At 45.0% G+C, this 13,506-nt stretch overlaps 1 protein-coding gene across 1 annotated transcript in view; it reads left to right on the top strand.

Annotated features, from left to right (window-relative positions):
* LOC130106414 (uncharacterized) overlaps positions 1 to 13,442 on the top strand; it is a 63,072-nt gene extending 49,630 nt beyond the window's left edge. The window contains exons 19-23 of the mRNA XM_056272518.1: positions 10,835 to 10,933; positions 11,054 to 11,225; positions 12,392 to 12,537; positions 12,683 to 12,767; positions 12,858 to 13,442. Of these exons, the coding sequence (XP_056128493.1) occupies positions 10,835 to 10,933; positions 11,054 to 11,225; positions 12,392 to 12,537; positions 12,683 to 12,767; positions 12,858 to 12,972 (617 nt within the window). The 3' untranslated portion in view covers positions 12,973 to 13,442. The remainder of the gene's footprint in view (positions 1 to 10,834; positions 10,934 to 11,053; positions 11,226 to 12,391; positions 12,538 to 12,682; positions 12,768 to 12,857) is intronic.
* Positions 13,443 to 13,506: the final 64 nt, after the last annotated feature.

A 13,506-nucleotide genomic window follows, 5' to 3' on the forward strand; every position in this document is an offset into this window, starting at 1 on the left:
TCTTCAGGGTTATTTCCTTTCCAACCCTGTTCAGACATAAAACAGTCTTTTTTTTAAAAAACAACAACAACAACACAAACAGCATAAAGTGCATAAAGACCTACTAAAACAATATGATCATTATTACTTATTTTATTTATTTATTTATTTATTTGTTGTTTATTTTAATAGGGACAGATACAAAAAAAACATAGATTATTACATAAAGAACAATCCGATGCCTGTATCACAGTGTTTATGGCCATGGCCAATTCGCAACACCTGTCCCTAAAAGGGCTTTTATTTTTTACAGTGAATACAATAAAATGTCCAGAAACCAGTTAGCAGTAGCACCAATAAAAATTAGTAAATAGAGGGAATCACTGATCAGGATAGCTCATGACGTTCTAAACTGCCACCAGGCAGTGAAGCCACCGGAAGTGTTCGAGCGGCCATCTTACGATTCCCTACCAGCAGAGGGCTCCAACGGCCGTTATACAGAGATAGGTAGCTCCGACGGCACTTTTAAGATGACCCGCTGCGCATCAATAAGTGTAAAACGAAGATCACCAAAGGATCTTGAAAAACTGCTTATAGGTTGTACTTTAAGCCCATATATAGTAATTTATATGCACAATTGTCGCTATTTCCGTGTTGTTTAAAAAAAAAGTATAGCCTACTATGCATTCTTTCACAGACGTATTCAAGTTTAAACCCAATAAACGTATTATTTAATGCATTACTTCTTATAAATTTAATTAAATGCATATATGTAATATTTTCATGTCAATCCGTGTTCAGTTTGACCACGAACCATGCGCTGTCACTTTAATTCAGCGCCTGCAGCACAAACGATCTCTGCACGCACCGCACAGAACGGGCATCCGCGTGCAGTGAAAGCTCCAGTGGCGTAGGTTTGATTTTGAAATTGGTGGGGACGGGGACATCAATATAAATATATTTTAAGTTTTGATCGAAATTATTGCTAGGGATATATCAGTGTCACTGGATATTGGTAGGGACACGTCCCTAGCGTCCCTACTAAATTCTACGCCCCTGCTCCAACCTGTTGACATGGGTATGGTAAAAAATATGCACTGCAAACGGAGTAGGCCTATGTGTAAACCCCTTATTTACAGTGCACACATCTACGGCGCATGTATGGCTCCGACAATGTTTTATTCCTACATTCACGCGGTGTCAACTCACACCGGGAGCATTTCCACGTGATTTGCCGATTTGTGGGCGCGATCAGCTCCGGTAGCCGTGTCGCAGCTGTAAACGCGCCGCAGACGTGTGCAGTGTAAATAAGGGGTAAATAAGAGGTGTACATTAACCCATACAATTTGTATTATGCATTTCCTGGACATGTTCTTGCTAACTAATCAAATACTTGAGCAGACTACTGATCTATCTGTAAAACACAATCAGAAAGAGCTCAATTTTAAGTTCACAATTCACATATACTTCATTTTTAGTAAGCAGGAATAATTTCCGACTTTAAACAAATACCCATTTAAATGCATAGGATGTTTGCGTTGTAAGACTGTTCAGGGAGACTTTAGATTTAAAGACGGTGTCTCGTTATGCAATGTTTTCTCAGTCAAATCATACAATTTCCTATTGATTCAATAGAACGCGTGAGCTCACTAGGGAATCACAATATGGCGGCGCGGTGGCTTCACTGTTTATGACGTCATGAGCTATCCAGTAGATCAGTGGTTGTAGTCCTTAAAATGCTATTTCTTTAAAAGAGAGAAGAGCCGTTTCTCAATGTCAAGGAAGGATCCTCGGATAGCAAAGCTACGCGCATAGGATTGTGGGCGATTTGAGAGCGCGAAGAGCGTGAAGTCTACACATATGCATCCTTTCCTGTGTATGGGATATTTTCCGAACGAAGGACTCAGTCCTTGGTTGAAATTCTGAGGATCCTCGACATTGGAACAGTCCTTCGACGGATGTCGATGACGTAGCATCCTCAAAATTCCGGCTTCCGAGGATTCTTCCTTGACATTGAGAAACGGCTCTTCTCTGGTAATAGACGAATCCGGCGAAACTACCGGAAGTAAGCGGGCGCCATTACTGAGCTGTTGCTGGGTAGCGTTGCGCCATTGCCTCCTATTGTTTTATTTGCAACTTGCGTCCACTGGAATAAACAGCCCGCGATTTACGACTGTCACTAACGTTACAACTTTTATAATGTCGAGTGGGAAAACATGTTGGCATTTTGAAAAATCATCGGATGCCAGGCGAAGGAGAAAATACTCTTGAATACCTTTAAAACAACCGAAGGGGCGCATTGGGGTAGTAACGTTAGTAACAGTTCTGTTATGTCTGTTGTTAATGTTTGATTTGCTTGACTGTGACAGATTTTTTTTTTTAATAAATTAAATTAAATATGCATTTTTTGCTATAATAACAATTATTTAATGACATAAGTAAAAAAAATAATATAATAAATATGTAATATAGTCCTCAGCAAAATCTCCTCTCTAGCTATTTTTTCTATTCAATTAACATGCTATGGTCATTCAATGGCTTTCCTGAGCTAAATGTAACGTTATGTGACATAATTGTTCTCCTGCTGTTATATTGACCTCTTTCCATGGTTTAAAAACACTAATTGCTCGATATTATGTATACTTTCTAGCTGCACCTTGCCTTTTGCAATGTGAAAATGAGATAAATAATGGACACAAATGAAAAACATGAATTCGTTTATTTGATGTCATTCATTTATTTATTGTTGCCAAATGGACAGATCTTTTTATAATTTCCTCGTTAGCTAACGTTAGCCTAGCTAGCTTGCCAAGCTATTTTCATAAATAATCTGTAAGATCGTTTGTACCTTCATCTGTGACTGGAGGCCACTGTCTAACATCATCAACCCAACAAGTCATTCTGCCTGGCTGTAGCTGTCACATAGAGCTGTCATCGAGGGTGCGTTATCACCACAGTCTATGGTTATCACGGAGGATTGTTTACATACCGGTAACAGCTCAGTAATGGCGTCGCCACAAGATGGCAGCCTACACAGAACGCTCGTCGGATTCGTCTATAGATCAGTGGATCACTTTGAATGGGCATGACGCCACTGCACATATAAATGTCAGGAAACACGATTCCTGGCTGCATGTCAATATCCATGGATCACTGGATCTTTGAGAAGTTGTAAGGAACACTATATCGAGTCCAACTTTTAGTTTAAACTGATAATAGTTTGTTTTACTCGCGTTAACGCAGTTTCCCCTATTAACTCCAGTCACGCAGCAGCTCTTCTGCCACTCAGTCCCGCTGAGGGGGGCGTGTTCCGGCGGGGAAGTGACGTTATGCATTCGCGCCCACTTCGTCACGTCCCGCCAGAAAAGGCGTGGTCTCGCCCTATAAAGCCGGTCGACAGGCTGATACAAACTGGTTTTCATCGCCGAAGCGAACCAGAGCGCATTTTAAGCACGCAGTACTCGTTCCCTCTCTAGAGAGAACAGAGGTTACGTTAGTAACCGAGTACGTTCTCTCACGAGAGTATCTCTCGTACTGCGTAATATCTTACGCTATGGGGAACACAGTGCAACACGCCGTGCGTACAGGGATCCAACACCAAAGTCCCAAGGGCAGAAGCCCGGGGCGCATGTAGTGCATAATCACCATAGACTCACAGAGAGTGAAGGAAGAGGGGCTAGAAGTGTCATTCCTTATGAAGTAGCATCCAGAGGAGCTAATCATATAAAGATTATATCACGCAGCCAGGGCGAAAGCTTTCAGCCTAAACTGGGTGGCCATACGTCTGTCAACACTCGTGGAGCTGCTGCATCGGTTAGTGAGCGATATGCAAGCCAAACTCAGCATCTGGGCCGGCACAGCGGGGCAGATAGCACTGCATTCTAGACCGCCAAAAGCTTAGCTTGTAAGGCGGGGACCTCCAGGTTATAGTATTTTATAAATGTAGACGGCGAGGCCCAGCCTGCGGCCGTACAAATATCTTGCAGGGTAATCCCGCTAGACCATGCCCACGAAGAGGCCACGCCTCTCGTGGAGTGCACTCTGACACCCAAGGGGCACTGCAGGCCCTTAGAGGTGTAAGCCAGCGCTATGACATCGACTATGCATCTGGATAGGCTCTGTTTTGATGCGGCAAGTCCCTTAGAACGTTCGCCAAACAAAACGAAAAGCTGCTCAGTCTGTCTAAAACCAGACGAGCGGGACACATAAGCTCTTAGTGCCCTGACAGGGCAAAGGAGACTCGCGTCCCTCTCCTCATTGAGAACCAGAAGGGCGGACAGGGAAATCACCTGGGCCCTAAACGGTGTGTTGAGGGATTTTGGCACGTACCCGTGCCTAGGTTTGTGTATGACCTTTGAGTCATTAGGCCCAAACTCCATACACGACGCGCTCACAGAGAGCGCTTGTAAGTCCCCTACGCGCTTCACTGAAGCGAGAGCCATAAGAAACACTGCTTTGAAAGACAGGTGCTTCATGTCTGACAAATGGATTGGCTCGAACGCGGCACCTTTCATGGCTTCCAGAACCGTGGAAAGGTCCCACATCGGGACTGAAGGGGGCCTGGGAGGGTTCAATCTCCGAGCTCCCCTGAGGAAATGCACGACTAAGTCGTTCTTCCCCAGTGACTGGGCAGACACCGGTTTTGCAAACGTTGCTATGGCCGCCACGTATACTTTGAGCGTGGATGGGGTTCTGCCCTTATCCAGCAGCTCTTGTAGGAAGGAAAGCACTTCCGTAACCCCGCAGTCTACGGGTGAAAAGCCCTGAGCTTGACACCAAGCAGAGAACACAGACCATTTCGAGGAGTAGAGCCGTCTAGTAGACGGAGCTCTAGCCTGCGTGATCGTGTTTAACACTCCCTCCAGGAGGTTAGCGGGTACCCGTTGATGGCCCATGCGTGCAGGGACCACAGGTCCGGGCGAAGATGCCAAATCGAGCCCCCTGCCTGAGAGAGGAGGTCTCTCCTCAGAGGTACAGGCCACGGGGCAGTGCTGGCCAGCTGCATCAGGACTGGGAACCAGGTTTGGTTTGTCCAGAGCGGAGCCACGAGCAGCACTGGGCATCCGTTTTCCCTGATTCGTTCCAACACTTGAGGCAGGAGCGAGACAGGGGGAAAAGCATATAGGGGAACGCGGGGCCAGACGTGGGCCAGCACGTCTTTGCTTTTCGAGAAAAAGTTCGGACAATGAGCGTTTTCGTGGGACGCGAACAGGTCCACCTGCGCTCTGCCGAACGTTTCCCACAGCAGCTGGATCGGCTGCGGGTGCAGCGACCGTTCCCCTGCTGGGACATTGTTTCTGGACAGTCAGTCTGGTCCCACATTTAGGTGACCAGGCACATGCGCTGCTCTCAGCGAGAGCAGGTTGTGCTGAGCCCAGATCAGAAGGCGTTCCGTCCACCTGTAAAGGTTTCGGGACCTGACGCCGCCCTGGCGATTTATGTATGCCACCACTGACATGTTGTCCGACCGGACCAAGACGTGGTGACCTTTTATCTGGGGACAGAAGCACCATAGCGCTTTGTCGACTGCTATCATTTCCAAGCAGTTTATGTGAAGGAGCTTTTCCCGTTCTGACCACAGGCCAGCGAACGGTCTGCCCTTGAGCAGCGCTCCCCATCCCGAGGTGGAGGCGTCCGTAGACACCACCTGCACACTCGAGGAGGTCCCCAGACTCACACCTGACTGATACCAGTCGGTTACTTTCCAAGGTTCCAGAGCTGAAACGCACTTTAGATCGACCCTGAGGCGAAACAGACCAGCGGTCCATGCCCGGGGCGGAACTCGCGCTTTCAGCCACATCTGCAGCGGGCGCATGCGAAGCAGGCCCAGCTGGAGTACAGAGGCTGCTGAGGCCATCAGGCCCAGCATTTTCTGAAACCTTTTGAGCGGGAGTATAGAGCCGTGGCGGAAGGATTTCGCGACGCGCTGAATGTCTAGTCCGCGCTCCGGTGACAGGCGTGCTGTCATGGATAGCGAGTCCAGCACTGTTCCCAGAAAATAAATTTTCTGACTGGGGGACAGTGAGCTTTTCGCCCAATTGACTGTGAGGCCCAGATTCTCGAGGTGCTCGAGTAATGTGGCCCTGTGTTCTATGAGCTCTGAGTGTGATCGAGCTAGAATCAGCCAATCGTCCAAGTAGTTCAAAACTCGCATGCCCCGAAGTCTCAGGGGTGCGAGAGCCACGTCCATGCACTTCGTGAATGTACGGGGTGCTAGGGACAGGCCGAACGGCAGGACTGTATATTGATATGCCTGGCCCTCGAAGGCGAATCTCAAGAATCGCCTGTGATGGGACGCTATTTGTATCTGGAAATAGGCGTCTTTCAGATCTATTGACATAAACCAGTCCTCTTGGCAAACTTGCGCGAGGATTTTCCTGGTTGTAAGCATTTTGAACTGGCGCTTCACAAGTGCTCTGTTCAGCTGTCGCAGATCTAAAATGGGTCTGAGACCTCCATCTTTTTTCGGTACCAGAAAATATCTGCTGTATAGGCCCCCTTCGCTCTGAGCCTGAGATAAAGGTCATATAGCCCCTTTGCTCAGTAGTTTCGCTATCTCGGCTCGAAGTAGATGTGATACTTCGTTTTTCACCGTTGTTTCGACGTGCGCCGTATAACGGCGGGGACGTCGAGCGAATTGTAGCGAATAGCCTCTCTTTATAGTGTTCAGCACCCATTCTGATACCCCGGGGAGCTTTGACCACGCATCTGCGTGAATAGCTAGAGGTAGAATGAAATCTGGGCTCTGGCCACGGCATGACGACGGCTCGAGAGCCTCGGTGTGCTGAGAACTCAACGCTGTGTTTACAGCGTGCGAGGCGGGGGGCGCGCTGATCACAGCGGGCAGCCTGGCCGCGCTCAGCTTCTCTATGACTGGTAGTGCAGAGAAAGCGAGCGGGGCGAACCCCGTGGGATTCGGCGTGTTTGTGAGAGAATGTGGGCGCGGGATGGCGGGCACATTTACTGCACTGAGAACACTGTCGGCTCGCGCCGACTGAATGTGTGTTAGTTTCGTTTTTACAGAAACCAAGGGACACGCATCGTGTAGTGTAAGCGGGCACTGTGATATGGGCGCGTTCACTACATTTTTTGCACAATCGACATCTCACATATCTTTAGTCTTCCTCTTTATCCTGTTTTTCTTCCCCATCCTCCTTGTTTCCCCATCTATGTTTTGTTTTAGAGCTGATCTTTCCCAGAAGTTTTGAAAACCAGGACATTTTCACAATTAAAAATAAAACCCAGCCAGGACAGGACGTGAAAACAGAACTGTTGGTCACCCTAACCTAGTCTAAAGTCAGTGACGCGTTGCGCGTACATTCAGATGCTATTTTAAGCGCGCATGCTTGGCCATAATACAGAGTGTAAACAACGCGCATACACTGTAGATGATTCTCTCATATACACAGATGCATTTTACTTTTTGCAAATGATACATTATTATAAGGAAAACTATTTAAACACGAGTGAAATCATTGTTGTGTTCATGACGATAGGAAAAATAGGCATAAAGCGTACACATTTACCCAAATAATTATGCATGTTTAACCGAAGCTAATATGGGTGGGTTTGTCCCATCCCCAATGTCACTTCTCTTTTTTTTACGGCCCTGACGAGAACATCGATCTCCTCGGCTGTGAACCATCTGAACTGTAACTGTAAACCAAGCGCGCCGCTGCCTGCGTCTACCTCATGTGACGTCATCGCCGAGTCGCGTAAAAAAATAACCGTTACTAACCAAAAACTTAAAAAACTGGACTTTAACACCATTTTGGTGACATTTCTAACTTTATATACATATCTTAACTGCTTTATGTACCCATTAATCGACAGTGGTGTTTAACCTGCACCATGGCCTTTAAGTCCGCCACGCAGATCGCTCCCGGTCCTTCCTCGTCCAATTTTTGGAGATGGTCGGCTTGGAAGAGCTGCAGGACAGCCATCGTGTGCAGCGCTGAAACTGCTTGCCCGGCGGCGGTGTAGGCGCGTCCGTGCATGGCTGACGTCACTCGGCAGGCTTTAGATGGTAGCGCCGTCTGAGCGTGCCGTCCAGCGGAGGGCGGGCAAAGATGGGACGCTACAGCTGCTTCCACAGGAGGAATAGAAAGGTATCCTCTATCTTTCGCACCGTCCACAGTGGAGAATGCAGCAGAGACAGAGGTACGCAGCCTGGCGGAGAAGGGGGCGTTCCACGACTTCGCGACTTCCTCGTGAAGTTCAGGGAGGAAGGGCGCGGATCTCGACCGTGACGGGGCTTCGTCTTTCCCGATAAAACGACCGTCAAGCCTGTTGCACGGTGGTGGCGCGGGCGCCTCCCAGTCGAGGCCGATGGTATCCACGGCTTGAGAGAGCAGACGCATCAGCTCAGCTTCAATGCCGGCTCGTCTCCCAGAGGGCTGGCGGGTAGCGGGGGGGGGGGTCCACAGAGCTCGCCCAATCCTCACTGTCCGATGCCAGGAGAGAACATGCCCCGGTAGGTTCGTCGAGCTCAAGGGCGGACGCGGCGGCAGACGGCGGCTGCTGTCCATCTGTGAGCGACTCGAGCGATGCCGGTGAAGCTGGCGGGCGAACCGGCGAGCTTTGGCGGGCAGGAGAGAGCTCGGGGGCGCGCTGAGCACGGCGCTTCTTGCGGCGCGGTACCACAGCGGGCAGAAGTGCAGGCTCTGAGAAGGATGCCAGGCGAGTCCTCAGAGTCACCATGGGCAGCAGCTCGCAATGATGGCATCCGCCGTCGGCGAGCACGAGAGCCGCGTGATCTTCACCCAGGCAGGACACGCAGATGACATGGCGGTCCCCGTCGCTGAGTTGGGCTCGGCACGAGCCACAGGAAGGCATCTTGAAAAAGACGCAGCTCTTTTAGAGTTTTGGAGAAGTGTGAGTTGCAGCGGCGAACAAACACTCTCAGCAGAGTAAAGGATATAGACGCCGGAAAGCGCAGCAGGTACGGCGGATGAAGGCGGCGAGGTGAAGGCCAGCGACTTCAGACTCGAGGGCTCGTCCCGCTGAAGGCTTGCGTCGACGGCGCGGCTTCTCACTCTGGATCCAGCGATGCGTGAGCTTCGCTGAAGAGATGAAAATCAGTTTGTATCAGCCTGTCGACCGGATTTATAGGGCGAGACCACGCCATTTCTGGCGGGACGTGACGAAGTGGGCGCGAAGTGCCCCCATTGGTCATGACGTCACGCAGAGCCGTTCTCGATAGGCTGCTGCTTTTGCCGCAGGGCAGCCAATAGGCGCGCGAGCTGCCTCGCCTATGTCTGCATGCTGCCGCAAAGCGTTTTACATTGATAAAAAATTAAGGATAATTTTTGGCTTCAATATCTCGTGGAAAAGAGGTTTTCCCCATAGCGTAAGATATTACGCAGTACGAGAGATACTCTCGTAAGAGAACAGTGATGGAATCGAATGGGCTTTTCATCTAAGATTTTTATGGCACGGTTATAAAGCCTCTCAATAGGCCTTAGGGTAGTTTGGGTGGTCTGGGACCAAACAGTGGTGCAGTACGACAGGTGGGACAGGATCATAGTGTTCAGAAAGACATGAGCACATTCAAATGTTAGACAGCTCCTGATCATTCTGAAACAGTTTATACTGGCCTTCATTTTTCTTGAGATGTTTTTGATATGACTTTTAAAGTTTAGCTGAGAATCTAAAATCACTCCTAAATATTTTTCTTGTTCTACCTGATCGATGAGTTCGCCATTCATTTTAATGTTAAGGTCATTTATTGTCCAAGTTCTTATCGAAAAACACATAGACTTAGTTTTACTCAGATTAAGTGTTAAACAGGATTTGTTTAGCCAATTAAACACTTTCTCAAGACTTTTGGTCAGTGTACTGCCGATAACAGCAGGGCTTTTGCTGGACACATAAACCACAGTGTCATCGGCATACAAATGAAGACCAACTTCAGGACACAATTTTGAGAAAATTGTGACTTTATGTAATATGCATTTGCCACACAATTTATCACTTGCTATGCTGTTCAAAAGTTTGGGGTCAATGAGATATTTTTAATGCTTTAGGGATGTGTGAAATTGAGCAAAGGTAAATACTTTTTTTGTAAAGACTTTTTAAAATTCATAATAGAATCCTAAAAAAACAGTTTTATCATTTTGTTTCCACAAAAATATTAAGCAGCACAACTGTTTCCAACATTGATAATATGTTTCTTGAGCAGCAAAGCATAATATTAGTATGATTTCTGAATGATCATGTGACACTGAAGACTGGAGTAATGATGCTGAACATTCAGCTTTGATCACAGGAATAAATTACATTTTATAATATATTAAAACAGAAAAGAGTTATATTAAATTGTAATGATATTTCACAATATTGCTCTTTTTACTGTATTTTTGATCAGATAAATGCAGCTTTGGTGAGTATAACTAAGTATAAAAGACTTTCAAAAACATTTAAAAAACTCTTACAATCTTTTCCTGTTTTACCAGGGCCGGTCGGTGCGGCCGGGCATGGCGCTCGTTTAGGTCATTCTGGCGTTAATATGGGGCAAAAAGGTATTGCATATCCCTTTCTATTACCGTTAGGAAAGTAACTAATTACAAATACTTTCATTACAGTACTTGAGAAGATTTTTAAAACTTTCTTTCTAATTAAATTGTGGTACTTTTTTTTTTACTTGAGTTGAATAAAAATAAAGTGTTCAACCTCACTACATTTATTTTTCACCAAAAGGCTTGACATATGTGCCGATGGAGCAACAGGGCGAGCTGGCATTTGTCAGACACTTTTCCATGTCCATGTCTTATTTATGTTTTTTTTTTTTTTATCTTAGTGCATATACATTTCTGACATCATATTTTCATTTCTTCTTTCTCTTTTGGTTTTTCAGTGAAGAGCATTAGGATTTTGAAATCTTCTGGTAATGCTAAGCCACTTTGTTATGATGTTCCTATTCAGAAAGTCAGACTCCTACAAAACGACCTATCAGGTCAGATATCCAACATTTTCTAGTACAGTTTAGTTAAATGAACATTATTATTCAATTGCTTTTAATTTTTCATCTCTATTCAAGCACAATCTCACTGTGATGTTTTTCTATACTCTTCAGAGTTTTCTATGAATGGGCAACTTGAGTCAGGGAAAGGCTTCAGTCAGATTGCAATTCATTACAAAACTAATCACCGTCTGCTGCTCAGCACTAGTGAGATTACCTACTTTGATGGACAGGACACTGTGAAGTTTTCATGGGATCAGGACTACACCCACCATGAGAATGAACAGTAATATGCTTAAACTGTGTTGAATAAATCTGCAAGAATATTTTTTATATTTTGTGACTAAGAAAAAACGTATAGCCTACTGTGTTCAAATGGTTTTTTGAGAATTTAACAATGTTGTTTCAAAATATTAATTTATAGCTCCTTTTAACACAGTTTTTGGGATATTGACGTAGGTAGAATGCATTTATCAGTTAAGGCCTAGTCACACCCTGTATAAGCACGCTGCAGTTTTGTCGTCTGCCGTTTTTAATGATGTTTTATTAACAAAGTTCGGGAAGAGCACGTTCAGATAATATAAGATAAGTATATCTTAAAGTAAATATTTAAGTTTATCAGCATCCCTCCACCACTCCTTCTCCACACTTTTAGTTCTAACTATTTCTACCACGAGGGGAGTACTCTGGGTTTGGGCCAAATTCCGAGCTCGGAGCCCTCCCCCCGGACAACACGCCAAATACACATAAACCTGTGAACTAAATGCTGCTGAAGACGGTTCGTTATGGAATACGTGAATGGCCAAATCCAAAGAATTAAAGGACAAGTTCGGTATTTTTCACTTGAAAGCCCTGTTTTAAGATCGTTTCTGATGAAATAGAAAGGTTAAGATTAAAATTTGGACACATGCTCTTGGTCCGATATCTCATCAGAAACGATCTTAAAACAGGGCTTTAAGTGTAAAACACCAAACTTGTCCTTCAATGTTATTTGCTCTTAATATTAAGTTTGTCGATGACCATATGATTAGAGGGGCACATTGTGTCATCTGGCGACAGGCGACAGGCCTGCCGTCCAACTCGGGAACTCGAATATTAATGCTGCCTTCACGTGCTATCAGAAATTTTCTAGTTCCCTAGCTTCCCACTTCTGAAGTTGTGATTATACGAGCTCGTCGCATTCAAGTGCTATGTTGCCGGAAAGAACAGGAATCATGGAGGACACCAGGTTTATTCTTGCCTATTTATTGGGAAAATCTTATTAAAGCCAAACTGATATTTAGGGTCCCATTCATTGACAATATAAACATTCACTGCGCTATAGTCAGCTATCATTAAATGTGTAAATATCATTGAACTTCCCTATTCTCATACTGTAGAATTAGAATGATTAATAAAACTTTACCATTATCGGTAACGTTATAGTCATCGTTCTTCACTCTATGTCAACAGTGTGTCTCTGATTCTACAAAGTAATGAAATGGACGTTACCATGGGAAACATACGCGTTGTCATTCTTCTTCATAAAAAAGATGACGTTTTTCTGTGGCCTGCCATCTGGCAGCAGCCAAAAAATGTCGGTTTGACAGGAATTTTAGGTAAGAGTGTCACTAATCAATCATTTATACATTATGAAGCGACACTTAATCTGTACTTATAGCAAAGATGGTCTGTAAATGATGATGGTGGTTATTAAACCAACACAAGACAAATAATAACAATGTCTGTGGATAATATTTAAAGGAAAAGCTGATATTAAATATGAGGAGATCCCAGGATCACAAACACCAACTTTAAAGTTAAAGGACAAGGAAGTGAAGACATCTTGGTAATCAAAAAAACAAACATATAATGGAACATCTATAAAACATCCATGTATTTTGGCATATTCATTTTAAGTGTATCTTGTTAATTTCAGGGTGAAGGTGAGGGACTACAGACTTGCTTCTGCTCCTGTTGTTGGATGTTGGCTTGTACCATTCCAGGTTGTTGCGCAGCGGGAGCTCTCTGACTTCACTGTCACTCGGTTGTAGAGTTCAGCAAAATTTACATAAGAATTTATATTATGTTTTATCATGCTGACCTCAATATGGAAATGGTTGAACAAAAAGCAATGTAATTCCCATGTTTGCCATCATTTGCCTCTGCTTTAGGGTGCTGGAATTACTCACCATTTCATTAATTTTCGCTATTTGTTGCGCTATGTCTTTGAATGTTTATCAATATGATTTTCTTTGCCCACACATATGCAATTGGGCTTTAGCTGGCAAACCATGTGATGAAATAGCTATTAAATTGCACACCAGAAATTGTATGTATACATAGCAACCCTTTGATTGGTGCCTTTCTAAGTATTATTTCTCTATGCCTAAAGTATGTATTTTTTGAGGTCATGTCTGATAATAAAATAAAAATGCAGCAGCAAAATTCTACAGAGTGTTAAGTATTTACAAATCTATTTTCTAAATGCATCAATATTGACTTTTGAGGGGTTCAAGAGACTCTAATTAAAAATAGTGGGGGAGGTTTCTTCATCCGGTCAATAATAGCCAATTGCATGATGTCGA

Source organism: Rhinichthys klamathensis, unplaced genomic scaffold (genome assembly GCF_029890125.1).
Source record: "Rhinichthys klamathensis goyatoka isolate OS25496 unplaced genomic scaffold, OSU_Roscu_1.1 h1tg000339l_1, whole genome shotgun sequence".
Classification (NCBI taxonomy): domain Eukaryota; kingdom Metazoa; phylum Chordata; class Actinopteri; order Cypriniformes; family Leuciscidae; genus Rhinichthys; species Rhinichthys klamathensis.